This window comes from Sphaerodactylus townsendi, linkage group LG10 (assembly GCF_021028975.2).
Source record: "Sphaerodactylus townsendi isolate TG3544 linkage group LG10, MPM_Stown_v2.3, whole genome shotgun sequence".
Classification (NCBI taxonomy): Eukaryota; Metazoa; Chordata; class Lepidosauria; order Squamata; family Sphaerodactylidae; genus Sphaerodactylus; species Sphaerodactylus townsendi.
Window position 1 is genome coordinate 70,838,213 of NC_059434.1, and position 25,675 is coordinate 70,863,887.

The window sequence follows — 25,675 nt, forward strand, 5'->3', positions numbered from 1 at the left end:
GGCTGAAAATGGCGTATTGAGAGGAGACTAGGCATTCTTCAAACAATAATGCGGGATTGCATGATAAATGATGCCAAGGTTCCATTCCATTTCTGGGGGAGAGGCTGTCTTAGCTGCCACACATGTAATAAACAGGTTGTGGAGTTCAAGTATCAATGAAACACCATTTTTCAGAATGTTTGGCAAAAGGCCTTCCCCCAAACACCTTAGAATATTTGGGAGCTTTGCATAACGCCCTCATTCCCAGACAGCAACGGAAAAAAGGACAAAAAAGAAATGGCAGAGACTGCGCTTTTGTAGGATATGCTAGAATACCAAAGGCTATAGATTTTCATTGGATCACATGGAAGAATTACTATCTCACGAAAGCCAACTTTGAAAAGCATACAGGTTGTGAACATGTGGATCAAACCCCTGAAGTGTTCTTACCACAAGTAAGCCATGACACAGTACCTAGTGACAGCACACAACCCCCACTCCCTGTCTAAGGTCACACATCTGCTCCGAGCCTTAAGCAACAACAGAACAGTGATAGTGATCAGGAAGGAAGCCAGGGAGAGGAGGGGGGGCTGAGCAAACTGGAGAAACAGCTACACCACGCAGGACTGAAAGAGCAAATAAAGGCATACCCACCAAAAAAGGTTTATGGTACAAGAAGTGAGAGTGTGCCACTTAGGGACAGAACCACAAGCAATTTCCATGATATGTTGAAATGTCCACCTGAGGAACAGGGAAAATGGAATCAGGCGATGGACAATGGGTTTGAATCCTTGGTGAACTTAAAAGTGTTTAACATTGTTGATAAACCTACTGGATAAGCCGATCATAGGTGCAAGATGGCATATTATATGCGTAAACCTACACCGAAGCGGGGACTTGTAAAATATAAAGCAAGATTAGTCGCGACAAGGCTTCTCTCAAACAAAAGTTTGAGAGTTATGATCAGACTTATGCACCCACTGCAAAGGCAGAATCCATGAGATTAGTGATTGCTCTGGCTGAGCAAAGAGACTTTAAAATGAGGCACTTTGATTTTGAAACATTTCTATTTTAAATGCAGATTTGCAAGAGACCATATACATGAAGCAAGCACCAGGTTATGAGCATGAACAAGTTGATAAAGTTTATAAGCTCAACAAAGTTTTGTACGGGCTGAAACAGTCAGCCAGATGTTGGAACAGGTGCATACACAAAGCATTATGCGTGAAATGAAATTTGACCAAAGTGTGTAATGAGTTCGCATATATGTACCAGAGGTACTTGTGATGACTGTATCACTTTGAGGATTTATGTTGATGATCACTGTAAGGTTGCAAACACAGACAACCAAACCCAACAACTTTACACTGAGTTGAGAAAACACTTTACGCTTGAAAGACTTGGGGTATCTAAAGCAATACCTGGGTATTCAAGTCAGTAAATCTGAAGAAGGGGATGTGTTTCTGACACAAAAACAAAAGATAGAGGGTGTCATACAAAAAAGCTGGTCTGCAAGATGCCAAAGTGGCACAAACCCCAATGGTGGCTGATTTTTGTAAGCAAGATAACAGCAAAGCATTTGAAAGGCAAGACCTATATCGTTCCTTAATTGGCAGCCTGCTGCACATTGCTAACTGGACAAGACCAGACATAGCTTTTGCTGTAGGTTTATTAAGTAGAACAGTTGCAAAACCTACTGGAGAGAAAGACTGGCAGGGGCTCAAAAAAGAGTAATTCGTTACTTCGAAGGGAACTGCTAACTCATGGTTTACACTTTTCTAACCAAAACAACAAGGACTTAGTGGTGTATGCGGACAGCTCATTTGCAGAGGACTCCAGGATGTAAGTCAGTGAGTGGTTATTATATGGCGGCATATGGCAGCCATCCGATTTGTTGGAGATCTCGGAAACAAACAACAGTTGCCACTTCAACTGCTGAGGCAGAGTATGCGGCTCTTAATGAGGCATGCAATGGAGCTACAATGGGTCATGCAGCTGTTGCTAAAAGACCTGGGTGAGAAATGTGAACAACCTATAACAGTTTTTGAAGACTCCACAGACATGTATAGCCATGGCAGAGAACTTAAAAAACCTTAAAAGTCGTACTTTCAAACATGTAGCTGTGAAATTCCAAAATGTAAAACAACTGATACAGTCAAATATGATTAAGTTGCAGTACTGTGAATCATCTGCAAACATAGCTCGACACATCTTAACAAAGCCGATTACCAATACAAAAAAACATAATGACTTGGTGTTTGGTTTTGGGTTTAGCAGGATGTACAATTTGGCAAGGACTCTGTACAAAGTGAGTGAAATAAGTAACTCTGTGTACTGACTATGCGTACTTAACTATGTGAATGAGAGTGTGTAAATAATGTGAATGACTTTTGTTTGTAATTATTTTGTTTGTAAATATTATGTAATGAGGCAAACATTCCAACCAGATATGAGAAGGGGTATGTCAGGATATTGAAAAATTGCAAGGTGGTCAAGTATGCTGGTCTAGGAAATGACTGGAATGTAACAGTCAGCAGAATTGTAAAGGTCGGAGCCTCTCTGTCTGGGTCTGCAGTGATTGGCATGTAACAGTCAGCAGAATTGTAAAGGTCGCAGCCTCTCTGTCTGGGTCTGCAGTGATTGGCATGTAACAGTCAGCAGAAGTGAAAAGGTCACAGGCCAGGATGATTAGATCATCTAGCTAATGATTTGCTGGACAAAACTATATAAGAAGACTGCATACCCAATTCAGTACCTCTCCTTCACCTTTAGGTTCGGGCTCAGATTGTTGTCAGAGTAGTGAGTGGATAGTTATTGTTATTTTTGTTCCTTTGAGAAAGAAAAGATAAAGTATTCCTGTTGGAACTAAATCCACTGTCTGAGTGTTTCTTTTTCTTATACTGCAAGCAGTTACCTCCTGTTCTAGCAAGGGTGAGTTGGCACCTAGTCCTTCCGCTGTGCACTAGGCCAACAGCATTTTCTCCTGACATTTCTCCTGCATCTGTGGCTGGCATATTCAGAGGATCAGGTAGATTCTAATCTGGGGAACTGGGTTTGTTTCCCCACTTCTCCACCTGAGTGGCAGAGGCTTATCTGGTGAACCAGGTGTGTTTCCACACTCCTACATTCCTGCTGGATGACCTTGGGTTAGTCACAGTTCTTTGGAGGTGTCTCAGCCCCACCTACCTCACAAGGAGTCTGTTGTGGGGAGAGGTGGGAAAGGAGCTTGCAAGCCACTTTGAGTCTCCTTACAGGAGAGAAAGGGAAGGTATAAATCCAAACTCTAAATTCAAAAAGCGGGGGATTGCTCCATTCATTTTCGGCAGCAGGATCATGTACTCAGCAGGCCTCCTTGCAGAGCTGCTGGGTAGAAAGTGCCATCAAGTTACAGCTGAGTTATGGCAATGCTATTGCCATATAGTTATGGCAATGTATTTTCAAGACAATAGACAATCAGAGGTGGTTTGCCACTGCCTGTTTCTGTATAGTGGCTGTGGACTTCTTCAATGGTTTCCCATCCAGGTAGTCACCACTGCTGACCCTTCATGGCTTCCAAGATTTGGCAAGATGAAGCTAGCCTGGGGCGTACATAGAAAGCCAGCAGAGGCTAGTTGTGAATAAAACCTGGGAGAGGAGGTGATGGAAGCCGGTTTTTCCCTCCTCCCTTTTCCTCCAGTTCATTCCCCCCCAGTCAGGTAAGGATTGATTTTACCGAGTCTTTTATAATATATGGATGGCCATTTTAATCTGTTGTAAGCCGCCCTGAGCCCGCCATGGGGAAGAGCCGACTAGAAATCAAATTGCAAACAAACAAATGTGTGTGTGTGTGTGTGTGTGTGTGAATGCTGTCAAGTCACAGCCATCTTATGACAACCCCAGTAAAGGGCTTTCAAGGAAATTCAGAAGCAGAGGTGATCTGCCATTGCCTTCCTCCTTCCTCTGCAGAGTCTTTCTTGGTGGTCTCCCTTTAGAGGGCCAACCCTGTTTAGTTTCCAAATAGATCTGACAGGACCTGGCTACGCCATGCTACCTGCTCTCCCAGAAGACACGGTGCCCGTCTTTCTAAAGGCAGCTTTTCTTCTGGGTTTAAAAAGTGGAGCATCCCAGCTCTCAACCGCCACCCTACCCAGGTGTGCTCGACCCCCCTGTGGCTTTAGGGAGGCAGTTCAATACTGCGTTGCGACAACTCTGGCTTTGGCTGCGAGCTGCCCTTTCAGAAGGTTTTGATGGCAACAGCTTATCGCACAAGTCTAAAAAGATCGCTTCTCTCCTATACGGAATTTGCTACAGAAGCTCCGTGTGGGGGCGGGGGCGATCCCTCCTCAATTCTGCCTCCCGTTTTTTGCAGCCATTATCGATCACACCGCCGCCCCTAATGAAGCAAAACGGCTGAACACCTCCTCCCCCCCCCCCCCCCCCCCCACAACTCCACGTGCACAGGACCTTTCTGCATTCTCACGCGCCTGCAAAATCCGTGGGTTAGGAAGAGGGCCGATGCCAACCTCCTTCCGAGCACCGCCCGGCTTCGCAGGGTGCCAGCGTGGCGGCTGGTAGCTCCCGCTTTCGGGAACGCGAGGCGGCCGCTCGACCCCTCCCCGGTTTACCGGGAAGTAAGCCTCGCGGCGGCTCCCCCCTCCGTCCAGTTTGGCACCAGGAGCCGCCGGGAGCGCGAAGCCAGTCCGGGAGTCCAGCTCGGGTTTTGCAGGCGCTCCTGGGCAGGCGGCTCGCCATTGGCTGGAGCCGGGGCCGGGGCTTCGCTGGTGGCCCACATTGCGGGGAGGGAAGAAGGGGCGGGGGGCCGGGCGCTGTGGGGCTGGCCGGCGCGCGGAGGGGCGTGTGCCTCGGCGGGGCGGGCGCGCAGCCACTCCGGCGCTCGCTGCCAGCCCGGGCGAGGATGGTGCTGGTGGTGCTGAGGCGGCGGCGCCTGCAGCAGCTGCGTCTTCCCCGCCCGCCCTCCGCCTCGGCCGGCTCCCGCGCGCTCCGACTTCTTCTTGGCCGCGCCAGGACATGACCAGTCCTCGCCGCCTCGCAGCAGCAGCAGCCGCCGCCGCCGCAGCCCGGACCGCACTTGGCGCCCCGAGCGCCCGTCCAGCCTGAGCAGGAGACCCAGCAGGAGCCCGCGCTGCATCGCCCGGTCAAGGGCGCCTGAGCAGCCGCCCAGCCAGCCAGCCGCGCCCGCTTTGCGCCTCTCTCTGCCTCTCATTCCGGGCACTTTCCCCTTCGGGCGCCAGCCACTCGGAGGCTCGCAGGACCCGGGCAGCGGCGGCGGCGGGGACCGGCGGGGGGCCGCCTTTCCCCGGCAGCCATGGGCCAAGGACTGGAAGGCGCCGCTGCCCGCTACGGACTGGGACTGGGATACTTACTGCCCATGGTCGTGCTGCCCGCCTTGGCCATCCTGAGCGCCAGCAGCCCTGGCACCGCCGCCCAAGGTAAGGCTAAGGCTATGCCCTGCGCCTCTCTCTCTCTCTCTCTCTCTCTCTCTCTCTCTATCTATCTATCTATCTATCTATCTATCTATCTATCTATCTATCTATCATCTGCCCAAGGGAGTCAGTCACATGTTTTCTGGCTCAGGGTGTCTTCTCCACTAATTCGCTTTTTGGCGTCTGTCGCTCTCGGTGGCTTCCTCCCTTGGTGGCCACCTGCCTCTCCTTCCAGTCCTGCCGGCTTCCTCGGAAGTAAGTCCCGCCCGAGTTCCACGGGGCTCAACTCCCGAGCGGAGCGCGCGCGAGCCGAGATGACGGGAGGGAAGGAGCGCCTCGAGTGGCTTAGGGACGGCGGCTCCCGGACGCGGGGGGTCCGCGTGTCGCCTCCCCGCATTGCCTCGTTCTCCTCCCGCATCCATCCGGCTTCGGGAACTTAAAGCAGGATGATCGATGCTTCCCCCCCGCCCCGCCCCCCCTCCCCACGCAGTCTTTCCTAGGAGCCTCTATCTTCGCAGCTATTTTAAGGGAAACCCGCGATCCTTCTCCGAGCTGCTCGGGGTCGGTGCCTCGCCGGCAAGTCGTGGAGAACCGGACCGCGGTCGCTGCTCAGTCTGCAACGGGAGCAGCCTCCGGTGCTTCAGCGGAGGCCAAAGGATGGGCAAGGAGTCTAAGGTGGACCCCTGGATCCCTTGCTCAGGGTATTGGGATATCTTCTCTCCTCCTAGCCCCGCAGGCACCTGGGGAAGCAAGAGTGGAGGGGCCATGGCCTGCTGCCTACTATCTCCACTTCTGGTCTCTGGCTATACCCTTGTTGCCATGCAGCTATTCGTCTCCCAAGATTCCCCCCCTTTCCAATTTCTTAAGCACCTTCACCTTTAAGATGTACAAGACCCACACCTTGAAAAGGTATAACTGGCCTTGTCTCACCTAACAGTCACTCACATCTATTATACTCCCTTCCTCCCTCCCCTTAGGAGAAAGTTGTTTTCTCCTAAAGTGCTCCAGTTCCCTCTATTCTGGCTTCAGAGTCTGAGGTCTGCCCGAAGACTCTGAGCAGAAAGACAAGCGGTTGCTTTTTACCCTGATTTGGTGGTCACTCTAGTGTAAGGTATACCACCCTCCACAGTAAGCGAGACACGTCATTCATGTGAGTATGTCAGGAGTGGCCCCAGACAAGAGGCAAACAGAGGTGGCCACTTTTGGCAGAGATTTTGGCAGCGCTTGACAGGGGAGTGGGGAAGAGAGCTGACCTGTGGGGTGCAGTCTGGTGGGGAGGTTGTCCACCCGGGTGTGCAAACCTTGAAATGAATCGGGACTAGGCAAGAATGCAGTAGTATTCTGGGAAAGGTTCTGTTCATTTCAGTTGAACTCGAACACCATATTGAATAACTGCAAGAGATGCCCCTTGGATTTTCTGCCTTGGACACCAACATGTCTTGAAATAGCCTGACTTTCAGAATTGTTGCCCAGTCAATCCCGTGGCTTTATGTAGATAGCGCTATCCAGAATCCACTTGATCCAGAGTGTTTACACTAAGCCCGGTATCACTCGCTTAAGTCACTGTGACGAAACTGACTTAATGGGTTTCATTTGAAGTCATTGACCCAAGGTAGGATACTTGCCAGTTTTAACGTCAGCTTTCCCAGGATAAACGATGCTTTGCAGATTTTGTGCGTTTAGAACAGTCTCTGGACAGATTGTTGAGTCTTTTCTCACTTTCGACTATTCCGTTTAAAAGCAGGAGGAGACTGACATTAAACTTCTGTCACAGCTTGTAATATGATGGATTTGTGGCAAGAGAATTAATACCACCGGGTACCAGTAGGAGGATGGCTTCTAGGGTTTAATTTGAGAAATCAAATGCGTTTTCTGGTTTGCCCAATAATATCTGGCTGTTCGGAGGAAATGGAAAGAGAGATTATTTTTTCCTGAACTTCTGTGAAATGAATAAATGAATGAACCAGCTCGTGTTGAGAGGCTGCAGATCTGGTCTCCTTGTCTTTTTATCTCGTCAGGTCTAAAATAAATAAAGGGGTTAATTGGGCGCACAAAGCAGACTCAATAAAGACAGTCAAATAGGAAGATAATCTGATTAGTACTGGCAAGGTGGGAAAATCAGGCGCAGCACCATGAGTGGAACGATTAGCTGACTTGCTAGATCTCTTTTGTTGATTAGCCAGCTTGGACAGGCTGATATGCCTGCGAGTTGATCCTCCTTCTCCTTTTTGCGTTGCTCAGCAGGAGCGGAGCTTTCTTGAACTGTTGTCTCTCTCCCACCTCCCCTCTTGCCTGCCTAAAACATGGTCTGCCCAAAGGAATTTGTCTGTGTATACAAAGTAATGCAGTTCCTGTTGAAATATACATTAATATGAACTCTTTTTTTTAACTGAGAGTAAATCTGTAACTATGTTCTTATTATAGCCTAAAGATAACTGTGAAATATCCCTCTCCGAATTATTTTTATGTCTGCCCATGTTGCTGTGTCCCTTGGAGAATGTTTTGCTACAGTCTTGCCTAGAAAGCAGTGCATCTCGGCTGTACTTGCCCAGACAACTTACTGCATTAGGAGACGTTTCCTTTGTGAGAGGTATTTGGCAACAGTCTCCATGAACTTTCCCCATTGCGTGTCAGAAAGCTTGGTAGTAAATGATGGAAAGAAGTTCCACTTATGTGTCTATGCTGCATAATAAAGATATTCAGATGAGAAAGCTATTTACATGGTTGCCATGGAAAGAAAGAAAAAGAAGAGAGTGTGCACCCAGAAATTAGTATTTATTCCATGTACAGTTGAGAAATAACAGCCCCGTGACCAGCAATGGATCCGCTGCCTTAACCCATCGCTATTCGTGTTTTGCATGGGGGTACTCTAGAGAGTCAGAGGCAACAAGAAATCATTATGACTTTGCAGACACTGCCTCTTTCAACTCCAGGGACCTTCTTAGAGTATTTTCTGCAAGAGCTCCTAAAATATTGAGTTTAGCACTTGAGCAAACTGTTTGCTTGTGGTGAACTTTTAAGGAACTTTTAACAACACTATACTTTACGCAATTGCTAAGTGTTCAAAAAGTTCTAGCAGTCTCACTACAAAATGTCTGAAGAGTTTCTGGGTTACAGAAGGTTGACTGTGTGTGCTGTTCATATCTGTGCTATACAGAGAAACTATTTCCTACTCTTTTGTCTCTTCTTATATTAACCCCCCTTCCTCCCCTCCAAAAAATGAAAGGAAAGGAAAGCCAGAAGAAGGTGCCAATCTTAGACCTTTTATCTGAAACAAAACCCTAGCATTACTTTACTATGCTCTGGTTTATAACTTCTTTTTAAATGACTAAAAGAGGAACTGAACATATGAAAATGGTGCCCTCTCTGAACTTTGCAGTTTGGTAGGCTGATTCACATTATTCAGTCAAACTTTAATGTGGTCTCACTGGAGGCACCAGATTCTTTGAAGGTCTTGAAGTCTTAGAGTCAGAAGCATTGTACTCTTACTTGTAGAGATTTGGAGTAGTAGCTGCTCCATCTACATATGGAAGCCATGGAAGCCATATTGCCCTGCCCCACCCCACCTCCCCAGGTTTGTGCTGCTGGAGGGATTTGGAAAAGCCTTGTTTCAGTTATGCACACCACAATAACTTTTACACATATAAGTGCGTGCAAAGATTCTGAATGATCACATACTGAAGAGATTGTTGTCAGTGAGTCTGGGGAGTAAGCTTGGAGGGTAGTGTACATTTATTGTGGGGAGGGGACTTGGTTCAAAAGCTTGGGAAATACCAGATATTGTAATAACTTTGTAACAGTCCTGGCCCTGGCAACAGTTGTCCTAACAGCAACAACCTTAGAGGTTATTTTTTATTTAGAATTCACATCTGGTTTATGGTGTGTTAATAAAGATGTTAATGCTCTTCATAAACAATAGAGTACGTGGGCTTTTTACACACTGAAATGGCCACAGCTATAGTTAGGATTGTCTGAGAATCTTCTGGAATGGAAGTTAGTAAAAGGTTGTAGGGTGTTTGTTTTTAAATCAGAACTGATGGCATCAATAAGTTCTCTTGGTAGGGACAAATCTCTGTTGTCTTTAGATGGGGGACATCAATATTCATTTGTGTAAAACCTGTTTCCATTTCTGAATTGTATGTGGTACTTCCTGTCTTTGCTCATTACAATTATATAAGGATCGTGAGCCATATAAGGGCATTTTGAACTTAACTTGTGCTGTATGAATGGACGAGAGAAGAATCAAGCTTGTCACATCTGGAGGAACTAGAACATGCTTTGAAAGTATGATAGTTACCTGCTAAATGTATGGGAATATACACTGTTGCAGAAAGAAAGAAAGGACATAGGTCATTTCTTCAGGGGATGATGGTGCGTTTATTTCCATGTTTTAGTCTATCTGTACTACTTATATGATACATGTTAAAAGCAGATAGTATCCTCTGGGATAATCGGAACAAAAATTAAACATTTTGGTAACACTTTTAGCCCTGTGTTAATTTTTTTGTAATTTTTTTGTCACAAATATGATAGTTTTCTCAAGCAATCTTAGTTGCCAGTTAGGATTGGTAGAGGCTTTCCCCTCGTACTGTTAGTTAGATTTCCCTTATACTGTCAGTATTTTATTTAATATCCATCAAAGCTACAATGCAGGACACAAACCTTTCTTGTGTGCTGGATGTCCATACCACATATTGGTCGTTCTGTTTACAGTAGGGTCTGTGTGGACCTGTCTGGATCTTCTGCAGGGTGTATGTGGATGTTTCATGCACAAGACAAAGACTTGCCAATTTGATCAGAATTTTCTCCTTTCTCCCAAGTAGTCATTGTTCTTGGATTTGATGTTCTACTTTTTAAAAAAAGAATTACAGGTCATGATTGATGCTGAGCATGGATTCTGTGATCTTTTGTGTTGTCCTTATAGAAAATACTAGACATACATATCCAGAGGACTCAGAGTTCAAATCTGTTTTAGCTTTTGTGGAATCCAAACCCAATCAAATAAATATTTTAAGTGAAAATGTCTCCTAGTTTCCAACAGAGTCTTTCTTTTGTCTTTTCTTTTTTTAAAACAAGAAAAGAAAACCATCCTGGAATGGTTTCAATTTTATTTGCTTCTAATAACATGGTTTCATAATTATCAAGGATTTTGCCCTGTTTCTTCTCTTGAGCTTTTGAAGTAGGACATGAATGCCTTGGGCATTTCTGGAGTCCTTTCTCTTTCCACTACCTCTTGGAAAATAAAATTACTAATTGAGTAATTGATGGAATTTTTTTAGACCTGTCTCAAGAGAAATGTGCTGCTACACACAAGAATAAACCATTCAAAATAAAACACTCAAAGGTAGCTTTATAATTAACCAGGATGATAATTATAATTTTCTATTGTATTGCTAATTTTTATTTTAATATTTTAAAATGTGTGCATATGTGATTCTTCTGCCAGCGGTCCAGATTTCTTATCATATTTCTAATGAGAATTGGTTAGATGTGAACCAGAGTCCCTAGGTTGTTAGCTTTTATGAGCCTATCCTGAGTAAAAAGTAAATAATGCAGCCTTTAAAAAAAACTTCCTGTTATTTCTTTAAAGTGTTTATATCCTTCCCTTCATTGTAAAGTACAGATGACATAAAAACTAAAAGCATACTTTGTAACCCAAAAATACTTTGTAACCAAAAATAATAATTCAGCTAATACTTTGCTCACAGAATAAACAAGCATTTTCTTAACAGAAATGGCACACTTATATAAACACTTTAAAGAATATTGAACTCAATTAGATTGAACTGTTCTAACTTCATATAAGATTGCACCCAGGTGACAATTACAGACAGCTATATCATGGGTATGGAAGAAGTATCTACTACTGAGGCAGAGGCAGTAGATAAGTTCTTAACTACAGTCAATCTCCTAGCAAAACAGGCAAGGCACTTTTCCATTTTCCACTAGTTTTTCTGTACCACCCATGGATGGACTTCAGTAAAAAGTTTCAAAACAAATTTAAGATAGTGGGCATTTCATTCCTTGATCACTGCAGTGGTTTAAGATTGTGACGTTTACTTGCCAGTGATAAGTATGTTTCTAGGCTTTCTTCAGGACTGGAAATACCACAGGAAAGCTTTGGGTGACACTTTCAAGAAGCTGAAACTGGACCATAGCCAAGGACCACTGGATGACAGACATACGGGAGCATCTCCCTAAATAGTCCTATCTTTCATGCTGAACTTTTTCTTAAAGTTTCTTAGGTCTCTACATCTCCATCTAGGGCCTACTCACAGAATTTCAAGCTATTGTATTAGAATGAATTAATATGCTAATCCCTCCCTAATAGGAGGGGTTGAGAAAAGCGAAGGAAGGCATTATACTACTTCTCAAAAAAATAGAAACATCATTACAAGGAGATTGGTAAAAGAGATGACTGTAGTAAATTCTTTGCTTCCCTGAATGTACATTGTGCTGCCCTTCTAATAACAACAACAAAATCCTGGATAGCATCTTTGCATATATCTGCTGTTTACCCATCCAAAGCTGATATGATTTGTTTGTTCTTTGGAAAAAAGACCTAGGGGCTCCTTCTCAGAACAGCGACTTGAAATCTCAAGGCAATTACTTAACCTGATGCATTCTACTTAGACTTCCATATATACCTACTGCAGATGTAAATACAAGGCGCTCTATTTTAACTAAAGACCTTTTGTGTTAAGCACGAACTGTGATTAATTATCATGCTGAGTTTGTGTGTGCGTGTGCATTCAACTCTTCAAAGCCACATAATTATGAACACTGTTGTCCACAGATACATGTATCACTGTGCTTAGACACGTGTGGAAGTATCACCATTTGTGCCACTGTTCAGTGTTATACCATCCTCCCCCTCCTACTCATGGCATGACCAATTCTCACCTTGAGCCTTGCAATGGTGGAGACTTCGCAGCCCTTTCTGATGATCTGTGCTAGTCAGTCTAGATCCGTGGTGGCGAACCTTTGGCACTCCAGATGTTATGGACTACAATTCCCAACAGCCCCTGTCAGCATGGCCAATTGGCCATGCTGGCAGGGGCTGATGGGAACTGTAGTCCACAACATCTAGAGTGCCAAAGGTTCGCCACCACTGGTCTAGATGATGGCAGTGCTGATTACTGTCCCTAATGAACCAAGAAAACACAAGTTGAATTTGCATGAACTACCAGAGTAATCCCAACTATCAGGAACAAACAGATCCTCATGCCCATGACTACTGAGAACTTCCTTTGCTTTGATATACCATCTGAGCATTTAGCTCACTAGGAACTTACTGAATGTTTCTGTTTTAAGCCTTTCATCATGCATTTGGAAGCTTTCCACTGGCTTTGCGTACTGTGACCACTCTTCTTTAGAGGGAAGCATTCAGGTACCTTGGTGACACACACAGTAATGACAGATTTATAGACTGAGAATGAGGGTGAAAAAGCTGGGCTTGGAAGTATAGGCCAAAGGTTATACATATTACACTGATTTGGTTTCATTTATTCCATGTGTTTGGGTGGAGGGGCCATATTGTTAAACTTTTTTAAAAATCCAGAAGAGCCTATAATTAAATTAAAGTGATAATTCCAAAAGTGGGGAATAAAAGGATCCATATGTGCAGATATTTACCCCAACACACTGTATTAGCCACAGCAGCAGTTTGAAAATGCTTGATGCGGAAAAACTGAAATGTAATATGTGAATACGCTAACCTTCTGGGGATACTCTTTTTAATTAAGCACCTAAGTGCATCCTGTTGCAAAAAAAGGGAAGAGGTTGGAGAAACAAGGACCTAATTATCTTGATGCATCAGTGAGCCAGTTCTGTTTGATATGTTCAGATGTAACTATTTGTATTAGTAAAAGAAGTGCTGAGTAGAATTTCTCTGCAAATCAGTTTATGACATTTTCCCCCTCCTGTTCAGAGTTCCTGAACACTTGATAGATTAAGCAAGATTAATAATTTGGTGCAGAATTGGATGGCTCGTACTTCCATTTTATTATGCTGATTTTTCCTGCAATGTAATCAGAGTTGCCCACTGGGGCTCTTTGCCGTGTAAACTGCAAATTCGAGCAAACCATCATAAAAATGCTGCTTGTTGGTGGCTCCCCTAGTAACCTGTCACTAATGGTAGAAAAGAGTAACCACTAATGCCAGCCTACAACAGTAAACCCCCCCACCCCCCATATAATGGGACTACTGGAATTGTTTACTGTTGTTGGGATAATTAGGGTTGTTATTGCATTATAGCGTTATGTACTGTATTATGTTATGATGTATTATATTTTGATGCTGTTCACTGCCCTGAGTCCTTCGGGGGAGGGTGGTATACAAATTCAAATAAAATCAAATTGAGTAGTTTTAAGTGCAGGTTGTTTTCTGGTGTTTTTGCATTTATGTGTATATGCGCTTAGATCACAGCTGTCTTCTAGTGCACCGTTCACATTTTCAAGGCAAGAGGGGTCCAGAGGTGGCTTGCCAGTGCCTGTCTCTGTGTGGGATGAGAGAAAAAGAATAGTTTGGGTTCCTAAGCCTCCTTTCTCTCCTGTAAAGAGACCCAAGGTCGCTTACAAGCTCCTTTCCCCTCCTCTCCCCATTACAGCACCTTGTGAAGTAGATGGGGCTGAGAGAGTTCACAGAGAACTGTGACTAGCCCAAGGTCACCCAGCAGGAATGTAGGAGTAGGGAAAATAAATCTGATTCACCAGGTAAGAGTCCATCTGATTCACCAGGTAAGAGTCATGTGGAGGAGTGAGGAATCAAAACTGGTTCTTCAGATTAAAATTCACCTGCTTTATCCTGGCGTTCTGAGTTCTGAAAGCGTTATGATTGGCCCACGGTCACCCAATAGGCTTTATGGAGGACTGGGGAATTGAACCTGGTACTCCAGATTAGAACCCACATGCTCTTAACCAGTATTCCATGCTGGCTTCCTTTGTGTGTTTATTCTTATTCTTGGATGTAAAATAGATTTAATCAGCTGATCAATAAAATTCATGTTTCTTTCTTTCTTTGCGCTTGGTTACATGGCAAGTCACAACTTGATGTGTTGTTCCTTAGAATAAGGCAGCCAGCCTCTGCAATGGGAAACATTAACTTGTTAAAATCTTTTATTTAATTTTAGCTTTGGTTGAGGGGAGGGGGTGTTAGAAATTGACAGCAATGCTAAAACTGGCTGTATTCCAAAAGGCAGACAGTTGGTTCTGCTGTCTGTTTACAGGAGAAAAAAAAGTCAACTTGAATTGTTGCAGTGACATCAGGAATTTTCAAACGAGTAGATACTTTTGTTGACCTATTTTTAGTTATTTAAAATATGTATTAGCATCCTCTATCCCTTGCAGAACTCAAGGTGGCTTACAATATACTGTGGCATATGAGACAAATATTCTACAATTAGATAATATTTTTGTGCTAGTTATAGGTATGTTGCATCTCATCCTGGCATATTGGGATAAAAATCAAAATAAAGTAAAATAAAGTAAAGACAGTGTGTGACAGAAATCATTTGCTGCCCAGTTCTAACAACATTTTTGGAAACGGGCCTTGTTGTCTGCATTAAATCTAACTTCCAAATTCTTGTGAAATGGCAGTGGTTTACTAGTCTTGTGGAAGAATTAAGAGTGTAGATCAGTGTTTCCCAACCTTTTCGACGTCGTGGTACCCTTGACCTCGCTCTTCATATCTCAAGGTACCCTTGAGGTTCACTTGAATTTTTTTTTGCATTTTAAGGGTTTTTTTCCCCTTTTTTGGCCTGTAGGTGGGGGGAGTGGCAAGCAGGGGGAGGGGAGGGGAGGGAAAGCAGCATTGACAACCGCGTTGTTTGTTTGCCTACATTTGGCATGGATTTGGGGGGATTTAAAGGGAAAAGCTCCCTTTAAATCTACCCCCCAATCCACACCGCATTTAGGCAAATAAAACAATGCTGTTTTAAATGTTGTTTAAAGGAAGTCCAAACCCCCTCCCCCCGCCCTTTCAAAATCCATTTGATTCCGGTGGGGGGGGGCAGGCGGTAGCATTGTCCGGGTACCCCTTGGACGTGCTCATGGTACCCCAGGGTACCACGGAACCCTGGTTGAGAATCACTGGGGTAGATGATAACAAACCTGGCACATGGCAGAAATAGATTTTAATGCTTAAAAAAGGAAGCACCTCTCTCTTTTAATTTTTTAATTGCTGTACATGCAACTATTCAAGAATATGTTTTTCTGAAGCTCACTGAATAGCTTACATTTGCCCATGACTGTAGCTGTGTTCTTGGTTGAATTGCCCCCAGTTCTTATGAAGATTCAAATATGAATAGGCTCGATCCCAGATAAGCATTTCTACTTCGCTTAAAAGTATAAAAAATACAGTTGCAGTGTAATCCTAAACAGGTTTACTTTGAATCCCACTCAGCTCTGTTCAGCATAGTTTGTGCCCTTAGGCTGGTTAGAATGTTATATAACATTGCAACCCCCTACCCCATGCAAATAAATTGATAGTGAAACTTCATTATTGCTGAACCCAGATTAGTTTCCAAAGTCTAAATTTGCATGCCGATCTTTGTGAGAACTTAGGGTTTGTAGGATAAACTTTATCCCTCCAATCAATTTAAAGTGTTTCACTGTCTGTCTAGTATGCAGTTCTTAGCCACCCAGTGGAGACGTTCAAGTTTAGCAGGCAAATTCCTTGACATCAGTCGTGATAAAACAGCTGCATTGCCTTGCCATTTTCATTAGCCACTTCTTTCCTTAAGACTGTGCTTTTGGTGATAAAACAGTATGAGCTTTTAAAGGCCAAGTCAGGGATCAAATGTGAGAAATAAAAGAGACAGGCAGGCCTTTCTTTCCTAGTACCCTCCGTGTACTCTCAGACGGAAGCATAGTTCAGGACTAACTGCTTTCAAGGACTCGGAAAGAACACTAATGCAGTAAGTGATTTATTGCAAGTTCTCCATGGAGCCCCAGTCTCAAGATCAGACCTCTCTTGAGCTCATTCTATCATAATATTGTTGAACAGGCAATCTCAAGGAAACAACATTAAGCCTCTGGGATGCAAATTTTTATCTAAGCAATGACTTAATTTGCAACATTTTGCAATTAATATGTTGAACGTGTAAGAGGAGAATGAGTTGGAAATGGAAACAAATTTAAGCAGGGAAGCGTCAGATCCATTCCAACTTACTTCTTTGATGACCTTCTGGTTCTGCAGATGTTTCATTTTGATGTGACATCTTTAATTTCAGGCATTTATATACAGTGGTTTAATATTTTTTCTCAAGTAGCTTTCTATAAGTTTTGCTGTGTATTTTTTCACTGTACAATATTAAATAAAACAAGGAAAATGTAGACGATGGTCAATGCTTTCCTAAATGTGTTTATTCAGAAGTTCCATTCAGTTCAACGGGGCATTCCCTACTGAGACTGTTTAGGATTATAGCCAGCACAAGCAATTCCTAGTCTTGTTGAAACTCTTCGCACTTCCTTAGAATTTGCTGGATGCCTGGATGTAATTTCTCAGCCTCTGAATTTTCCTTGACATTTCATTGTTAGCAAAACTTACAACCTCCAGCCACCTTTAGCTCTCCTTCTCACAACAGAAGCAATTTAAGATGATGCTAACTCTGAGCAACATATTCAGCAATAAGACCCATGGTTTCCTCAAGAAATGTGGTTTTCTTTAGCTGTTATGATGGTCCACTTCCAGGGCATGAGGGATCATTTTACGCTGAATACTGTTGTCTTTCCCTGATTTGGATGGCCCAGGCTAGCCCAATTGCATTAGAGCTCCAAAGTTAATCAGGCTTAGCTCTTGTTAATATTTGGATGGGAGACCGCCAAGGAATATCAAAGTCACTATGCAGAGGAAAGCAAACCACATCTGGTTGTCTCCTACCTAGAAAACCCAACAGTATCACCAGAGGTTAGCTGCATATTCACAGCACTTTCCACCCCAACATTGTTTGTATAGTTTATTTTAATAGTGGACAGGTCTTTGAGAGGTAGGGCATAACTTTCATAAATAAATTATAAGTAACATAAAAGTGGACTTTACCACCCCAACATTAGGAACAGGACATGGAATGAATGCTGATGGTTTTGTAGGTTGCATCAGGACACAGTATACCACCCAATCCAGTGGAAGTGGCCAAAGGAAGTTGTGGAGGTGGTGGGGCCCCATGCCTGTGGATTTGCCCTCCCCGGGGCACGTATTCCAGCATTAGGCAAATCCACCCTCCACAATGGGTCTGCACTGTGTTAGCACTCCTGTGACCTCGCTGGCTCTGCCAACATAGCGGGGCCATTCTAGAGGTGTGACCAGGCATGAAGCCGACCTTAGTCAGCTTCCATCCTGACTTTGCCTTCTGGGATACCAGTACCCAGGGCGTGGACTTATGTCACCCTTTTGGGTGGCATAAGTCCATTGAGCCCAATGGAGGGCTTTTAGTGGTGGGTGTTTTTTTAAATGCCTCCCTGTGTTGCTAAAAAGCCCTCTGGGCTCTGAATTGGGCTGCCCAACTATTTTACCTGTTAAGTGTCTGGGGGAGGGGGGATAAGAAAGGGTTGAATGTTGAGTTTGTGACTGGAAATATAGGAGAGCCAATTATTTTGCTCACCTCTGCCAGTTCATAGTGCAGTTGGTATGCAAACATAAGCCTTTATGGCTGTGTTGGTTTCCTAAGAGGCGCCTTCCTCTTTGACAGATCTGTAGTGCAGATTGGTTAAAAGAAAGAAGCCTACTCTTAAAACACATCCATCTCTTTTATGCCACTGAACTTTTTCAGTACTCATTCATGCCTTATCTGTCCTCATAGATGTCTGGTGGAAAAGGTAATTATTTAAACCCTAAGGACAAAGCTATATTTCATTATTCAGAAACTGGGGCCTGCATAATGAATCCAATTTGCTAAAATTATGTCAGGAACGTTAGCCCAGATTTTAATCTTGCTATATAACTTTGCTCTGTGCGGAATATTTATATAATCCTCATTCGAACATGGACAAGTGCCCCTTCTCTGCAATTATTCTTTTAACAAGAGTTTTGTACGTCATTCTGCGAACACCTGTCCTGTGAATTGCCTTTTCAGTGGCTGACAGCAGTGATTTTATCACCTTACAGCCTTGTGGATATAGTAGTAGAAATACCTGTTTCATGCACATATTTCATACCCAAATCTATACCTAAATCTTTCACATTTATTAATGGTATACTATAAAACTAGGTTTGTCAAACTTCAGCTATTGCCTGGAGATCTCCCAGAATTACAACCCATCTTCAAATGACAGAGATCAATTGCCTAGCAAAAAGTTTCATTTTCAGAGGGTAGACCCGGCCTATGGCAAGGATCCTCAACAAGGTGCCTTCAAGTGCCATAGTTCTTGCTAACACCTTTTCTAATGCCCATCAGGTGTTTCAGGAAGTGGGTGGGGTCAGGTAGGACTTTTGCCCAGCAAGGGCTTTGGTTGACTACTAGAGATTTGATTAGCTGGAAAGATTTAAAAAAATGTTTCTTTGGCACCAGCTGCTACCACAGCATAAGGATCTGCACTGTGTTACTGGAGTTAAGCTGGTCAATCACTTTGTATCTGGTTCTTCCTCCTGCAGCAGCCATTTTGTGGCAGCCATTTTGTTCCTGTGCCCACCGTGCAGTGTCAGAATTCTAAATGCGCTCGCAGGCTCAAAAAGGCCAGGGACCCCCTGGATTCATCATTTAATATTGTGTTATTGTAACCCTCTAGATTTTTCTCCTGAGAAATGAAAATCTAGAGATGCATGACTACAGTAGCATCCAGCCATGAGTGAATCGTGCCTACATGGTTGCATTTGCATGTCACATCACTGTTTTACACAGGCCATAAACCTGACTTGTTGCTAAGCTGCGCCCCCTCCTATCATCTTCCAACTTACCTTTCACACAGAGTACAATTGAAAACATTCATTCATTACTCAGCAACATACTGTAATTAAGTGTACACCTGTGTTGTACCTTTTTTCTCTCATGCATTTATTCATGGGCATTTAGGGACCTATTTGATTTGACTGAGATTCTACATTGATATACAGAAAGCAATAGTATAGTTTATAGCATTACCATTAACACGGGATAGCAGCTCACTTTTTGTGTTACATATTCTTAAATGACTTAACTGCTTTTCATTTGTCTGATGTTCTAAAAGCCCTCATAATAAATCTTAACACACTTCTGCATACTGAATACCAGATCAATGAAGCCTTCTGACTGTTCTTTGTTTTTGTTAAATTGTTCATTTATTTACTTCACTTCAAAGCAAGTCTGTAGTATGAAGTCTCCAGGGAGAAAAAGGGTCTTAAATTTGCATTTATAAGAAGTTACAGGATGTAAACTGATTTCAAATGAGAGTGATAAGCCACAAATGTCTTATCTGGTAGATCGCAGAGACTGGCTACGTCTTAGTAATTTGCCTTAATTGTAGAAGGATTTTTCCCCATAGAGACAACATTCTTAAACATTAGTTAAAGTACAATTTAACGTTCTCTCTGGAAATGTCCTTCTGTATGTATAACGTTACTTTCTTGACTGAACTGATGTGAAGTCCCATAAAAGACTGCCATTAGTTAACATTTGTTCCCGAGCTAGCACTAAAGACAAGGTCTTTTTGGTTGTCACCTTGATTAGGGAATCCCATCACCCATAGTCAGAGGTGTAGCTCCAAGGGGGCGGGGAGTGTGTGTGTGTGTGATGCACCGGGCACGTGCCCCTGTGGGGGCGTGGCAAGGGCATTCTGGGGGCGTAGTGCGGGCATGTTGGGGGTATTCCGGGATGGGGGCGTTCCGGGGCGGGGTGGGGGTGGAGGATGCACTGGTATACCAGGCACTTTCTCCCCTTGCTATGCCTCTGCCCATAGTGATTTGCATGGACCAGTGTTGTTGAAATTTAGGTGCTATGTGAATTTTATTTTTATTCTCCTAACCTTTGTGGACCTGTAAGTAAGATTGCTGAGTATCCTAAAATATTTGGAATTATTCTGTAATCCCTTAGTGCTGTTCTCGGGTTTTACTCTTGATGTTGTTACTAATAATAAGGTTCCCTGTTTTTTGTATTTTAACTTTTTATTTTGGATTGTATGGAAGATGCATTGTGGTCTCTTCAGCTAACAGTGGAGGAGGTTTTTTTTGCTGGTAGTTTATGCTCTTGTGCAAATGGAAGGCTCTGCCATCAGTGGCACTGAGCCATGGGAACCAACCTATGGAATATGGGATAGAACTTTTTTTAATGAATAAAAATAAATGCCTTTTTAAAAAATTGGGTCAGTGTTGTGCCAGATACACAAGATGCATGTCATCATTGTAGGTTGGACTGAGGTTAATGAGTTGGTTTTAGAAGTAACAGTGATTCCCTAGTCTTTACATTTGCTTTGCATTCAGTGACAGTCATTAAATCACAGGAAGGAATCTTGGGGGGGGGGGGAGAGACAAAAAGAAAAGGAACACTTGAGGAGGAGTGGTTTTTTTTAAAAAAAAATACAAATGGCCTATTCTTGCTAATAGCCACTCACTTCATATAACCCCACTGACATTAAAAGTCCATTAGCTAATCCCAGTTTAAACAACAGCTGATGCTATGTAAGCTAAATGTACATTGGAATTTTTCACGTAGAGCACAAATGGGACATCTGCAATTTTTCTAAGGCAGTGCACATTGTAGAAAATCGAATATCATCCAATAATACTACATCTATAATAGGGAAGTACCTGCAACTGGGCCAAACTAATGCTAATAAGAAGCAGAAATGAGCACAGATGCAACAGCAAAGAATTGCAAGTTACTGAAAGTTTTTCTAAATTGCATGAAGGAACATCATAAGAAACTCTCCAGAATCCCTAAGGGCTTCATTATGTTATGCTTTGGGGTATCATAAGCCATGAAGTTTTTTTTTTCAATAGAGTTTATATAAGTGGTTTCAGGAATGAATCTATTTATGTTGGGCTTGATTATTTGCATAGTGTTATTAAGTTCAGTTGCACTTTACAGTGGAAGCAGAAAGGGCAACTGCCCCAAAGACTCTACAGATATAAAGGGAGAAAAATAGAGGGAGAAAAGAGGCAGAAATAAGGATATTGTTATGCTGTAGATATCAATGTGGTTGGGGGTAAAGGACAGGAATAGAGGAAATAGCAATCAAGGGTACGTTGTGGAGGAGATAAAAAAGGGCATAAAGCCAAATAACCTAGGAAACATAAAGGGACTAAACTCTCCCATGGAATCACTATGAGGGAAGTTAATGGGCCCTAAAGGCAACTTAAAAGTAGACAAATCCTTGAGGGTGTTCTTAAGCTGGAAAAGAAAATATGAAGAGGCTAAAGTGGAAAATGGTATAATAATGGATTGCTCTCATTGTCTGGGTTAATGTGTTCTCTTGCTACAGAGATGAGGTTTCTGGATATCTTAAATTAGTTTGCATGGGAAGAGTTGGTTACTGAATCTGGATTTGATTCAGAGCAGAGCTCAAGACATGGTGCGAAAAGTAGATGATGCATCAATTTGTAACAACAATGCTGTTAAGTTCAATATTTACGTCAATGGAATATTATCATAAAACTCCATCCCAATCCCATTTGATTTAAAAGAGGGAACTTTACAAAAATGAGTAGACAACTCAGAGAGAAGCTCAAAGGGAGAGTCAGGAGTCAACTCCCTTCAGGGTATTGGGATGCTATCTAAAACTACATTAAATAAATCAGAAAACATGCCTCAGGTTAGGAAAGGTACCACAAAGTCTAACAGGATGTTGACATGGTTAATGACCCAAATTAAGGAAGCCGTAAAAGGCAAAACTCTTCCTGTAAAAAGTGGAAGAGTTTTTCCCTGCAAGGGAGCACATATTCTGGCCAAACAAATATAAATTGATAGTATGCAGAAAAGGAATTTGAAAGCATTTGAGGAGTGGATTGCTAAAAACATTATAAACAATAAGCAGCTCTTCAAATATATCAGTGGCAGGAAATAGGCTAGGGAGGCAAAACAGCAAAGGGATTTCTTAAGGAAGATGAGAAGTGGGCCAGTGAGCTTTTGTGACATTTTTCAGCATTGCAAATATGAGGCATGTACCCTCAAGCAAAATCATTGTTTTCAGAAAGGGTCCAAAAATACTGACTCAACCTGTGGAGATGAGAGATAAGAAGGAATGTTTGGCTTAATACCTCACTTTTCTCATTTCTGATGGTTGCATAGTTGTCTTTCTAGGGGCTGAAGTAAGCATGTTATGCTGCTTGTCTGTCTTGCAATAGCTGAACATCCTGGATAAGCAAAGCATTTATTGAGGGCTATGTTTCAGATGTGTGCAGTTTCTGACTTTTGACTTCTAAAATGTTACTTTCAGAAACTGCCCTGGTTTCAGAATTTTTTATTTCAAAATATGCTGACCCTGTTCCATTTACTATCTCATAGGTTGGCCATTCTTGGCTAGTGTTACTCATACAACATCTAGGTTGGATGGGGGTGGCAAACTCACTGAAGTCGATGGAAGGATTGCTTACACAATGGAAAATGTTTTCAAATATACTGTTTTAGAAAATTCCTAATTGTAGCCACATATAAGGGTACATATCTCTTTTTAAGTATATCAGTTAGTGAGAATCTTAAATTCATAACAAGCAAGAAACCATAACATACCCAAGTGGGATTTTGTGAAAACCACATCAAACTGACACGTTATTAAGCAATTAATATCCAGGCCCAATAAAACAGCTTCCAAATGTGCATGGAGAAATATATTTCAAAAACATTTGTCATGTAAATGAAACACAGATACTGAAAATTGTAAATATCAACATGGTGAAAAGAAATGTATTCTTTGCAAATCCCTCTCATTCGTCTTGAAAACCAGACAGCAAACCATAAGCTCTTAACCCTGAGATCAGAAGCCTCCAAAGTACAAACAGCTTAATGCCCAAATGCTATTGGCATCCAACCCCATTTTGGCGAGTTGTTATTTTAAAGTGTCTTGTGAAAGTTATTATTGTGCTGCTGCTGTAATGCCATTCTGATGACGGACAGGTTTGTTTTGTAAACTAATGTGGGATTGGAATGGGATTGGAATGGAACAGTAATTAATCACTTCACTGTCACACTCATAACTACTGTGAAGTATTTCTACGACCTCCTTCTCCTCCGCCTTCTATTATCAGTCCATTAGCAAAACCCCAAACAAGTATCAACAAATCTAAAGCTTTCCTAAGTGTATGATCAGTGCAGACATAACCTTTATCTACACTACACTCTGTGCTCATCTAAGTGCTTTACAGCATGAACTTCATTGTTTTACATACCCTTTAACTCTTCAATATTTTCAACTAAATCCCTCCTTTTTCTACCCCACATCCAAGTAGTTTAATTCGTACCCAGGATAATGGCACCAATTTCTTCTTCTTTAATAGTAGATGAATCTTCTTAGTACTGTTAACTGTAAGTATTATAGTAAGTCTGGTTTAACATGTCTGGTTTGGCATTACTACAGTAACATGGCCGTTGAGCCAACACACTCTCAGCCGCAGTCCTGTCAGGTATTTGGATGAGAGACGTCTGAGGAATAGCATGGGTGTAATGAGGTGGCAGGCAATAGCAAACCACCTCTGAACATGTCTTGCCTTGAAAACCCTATGGAATTGCCCTAAGTCAGTTGTGGCTTGATGGCAAAACATGTATACAGTAACATGGAATCCTTTCTTTCCCATCCGAAGCACTTATTTTGTTTTCCCTACAACACCCTGTTAGGATCAAGCCACTTATTGAATACCATTCCTCCCCCCCCCCAAGAAACTAAAAACCAACGTTGATGCTAATAGAGATATGTGATTTTTTTTGTTCTTCATTTTTTTTTGTTAATTGTTTCCTTGCTGGCCATTTTCTGTTTGGAGGGGAGCAGGAGGTAATCTACTTCTCCCGTGCTTCTTGTCCTCAATGGAGGGGATAAAGTAGATTAGGTTTTGGGTTTTGATCAGGAAATCGACCCAAAGAAGAAGTGCAAAGGATATCTTCCCCTGCCAATAGCCAGATTCGTTGAAGCTATTTTCCATTCTTTTTTTTAACAAAGAAAGGACAGGAGAAAGTAACTATCATCTCTATTCAATATCTAATTTGCTTCATTCATGTGAACCCATGGCTGTTTCTGCACAGCCAAGGGAGAGAGCCTGCATCGGCATTAATCACGCCGATGCAGGCTCTGGGGCCGTTCACACAAAAGGCCCCGTGGAATGCGCAGTTGTTGGAGCAAGCTCAAGGACACCCAGCAGGCTTCATGTGGAGGAGTGGGGGGGTCACAGTTGGTTCTCCAGGTTACAGTCCATTGCTACACCATCTTGGCTCTCTCTCAAGCCATGTGACCTTCTCGGATAATGAGTAGATTGTCTTGATCAACAAAGAATAGATACTGGATGCGATTAAAAAAAACAGAGAGTGAAGACAGACCACCATTGCCTGGTATCAAAGATGAAAGAGAGGCCCTGGGTGGGGATAATCACTATTGTCAGATTTATCCTAAGAGGTTGTTTGTCTGATGGAGAGAAACCAGAGGCTTGATGTGAGGTTAAGCAACATCATACAATGTGGGACAGTCCAAGGCTGATTCCGCATGGGCCAAAAACAGCAGTGTGAAAATGGTGTGAAAATGGTGTAAATGGGTTTAAAATGGTATAAAAGGGTTTATACTGTTTTCACACCATTTTCACACTGCTGTTTTTGGCCCATGCGGAATCAGCCCAAGAAAGACCCTCCTCTCTAGATTAGTAGATGTGGATGCTTTGCTTATTAATCAGGACAAGGTGTAGATCAAAGGGTAACTTGAGCTTCTTCTGAACAAGGGACATTGTGTAATCTGCAGACTACCAATGCATTAAACAAACAATGCAGAAGAAGGCTTCAGGAGGATTGAACATACTAAGTTAAGCCTTTTATGATACCAGTGTACCTGCAAAAGACTGCAAAGGTTCAGATGTAGGCCAATTGCCTTCATCCCCTCCTGTTTAACTTCAGCCTCAGTAGTAAATACTAAGCTAGGGTCTCAACAGAAAACTATAAGCTCACATGGTTGCATGCAAATATTTAGTTTACTTGCAATAAAATCCAGTTAATTTAATGACTTTTAAAATCAAAGTTCTGCCATGCAAGCATCACCAATGCATTACATTTCTGTTTTTTTCAATATATGTGTGATTCCTTGAATCCCCCTCAAATTATCTTAAGGCTTCTGAAGAAACAGTGAATATGGATTTTTTGCCTGATGTGTTTATCTGCTCCGTCTTTCTCCAGT

The 25,675-nt window shown here is 42.7% G+C and overlaps 1 protein-coding gene across 2 annotated transcripts in view; it reads left to right on the forward strand.

Moving 5' to 3' along the window:
- The first annotated feature begins 4,824 nt into the window (after positions 1 to 4,824).
- UNC5C (unc-5 netrin receptor C) overlaps positions 4,825 to 25,675 on the forward strand; it is a 368,989-nt gene continuing 348,138 nt past the window's right edge. For both annotated transcript variants that reach the window (XM_048509243.1, XM_048509244.1), the window contains exon 1: positions 4,825 to 5,408. In XM_048509243.1, coding sequence (XP_048365200.1) covers positions 5,285 to 5,408 — 124 coding nt within the window. In that variant the 5' untranslated portion in view covers positions 4,825 to 5,284. The remainder of the gene's footprint in view (positions 5,409 to 25,675) is intronic.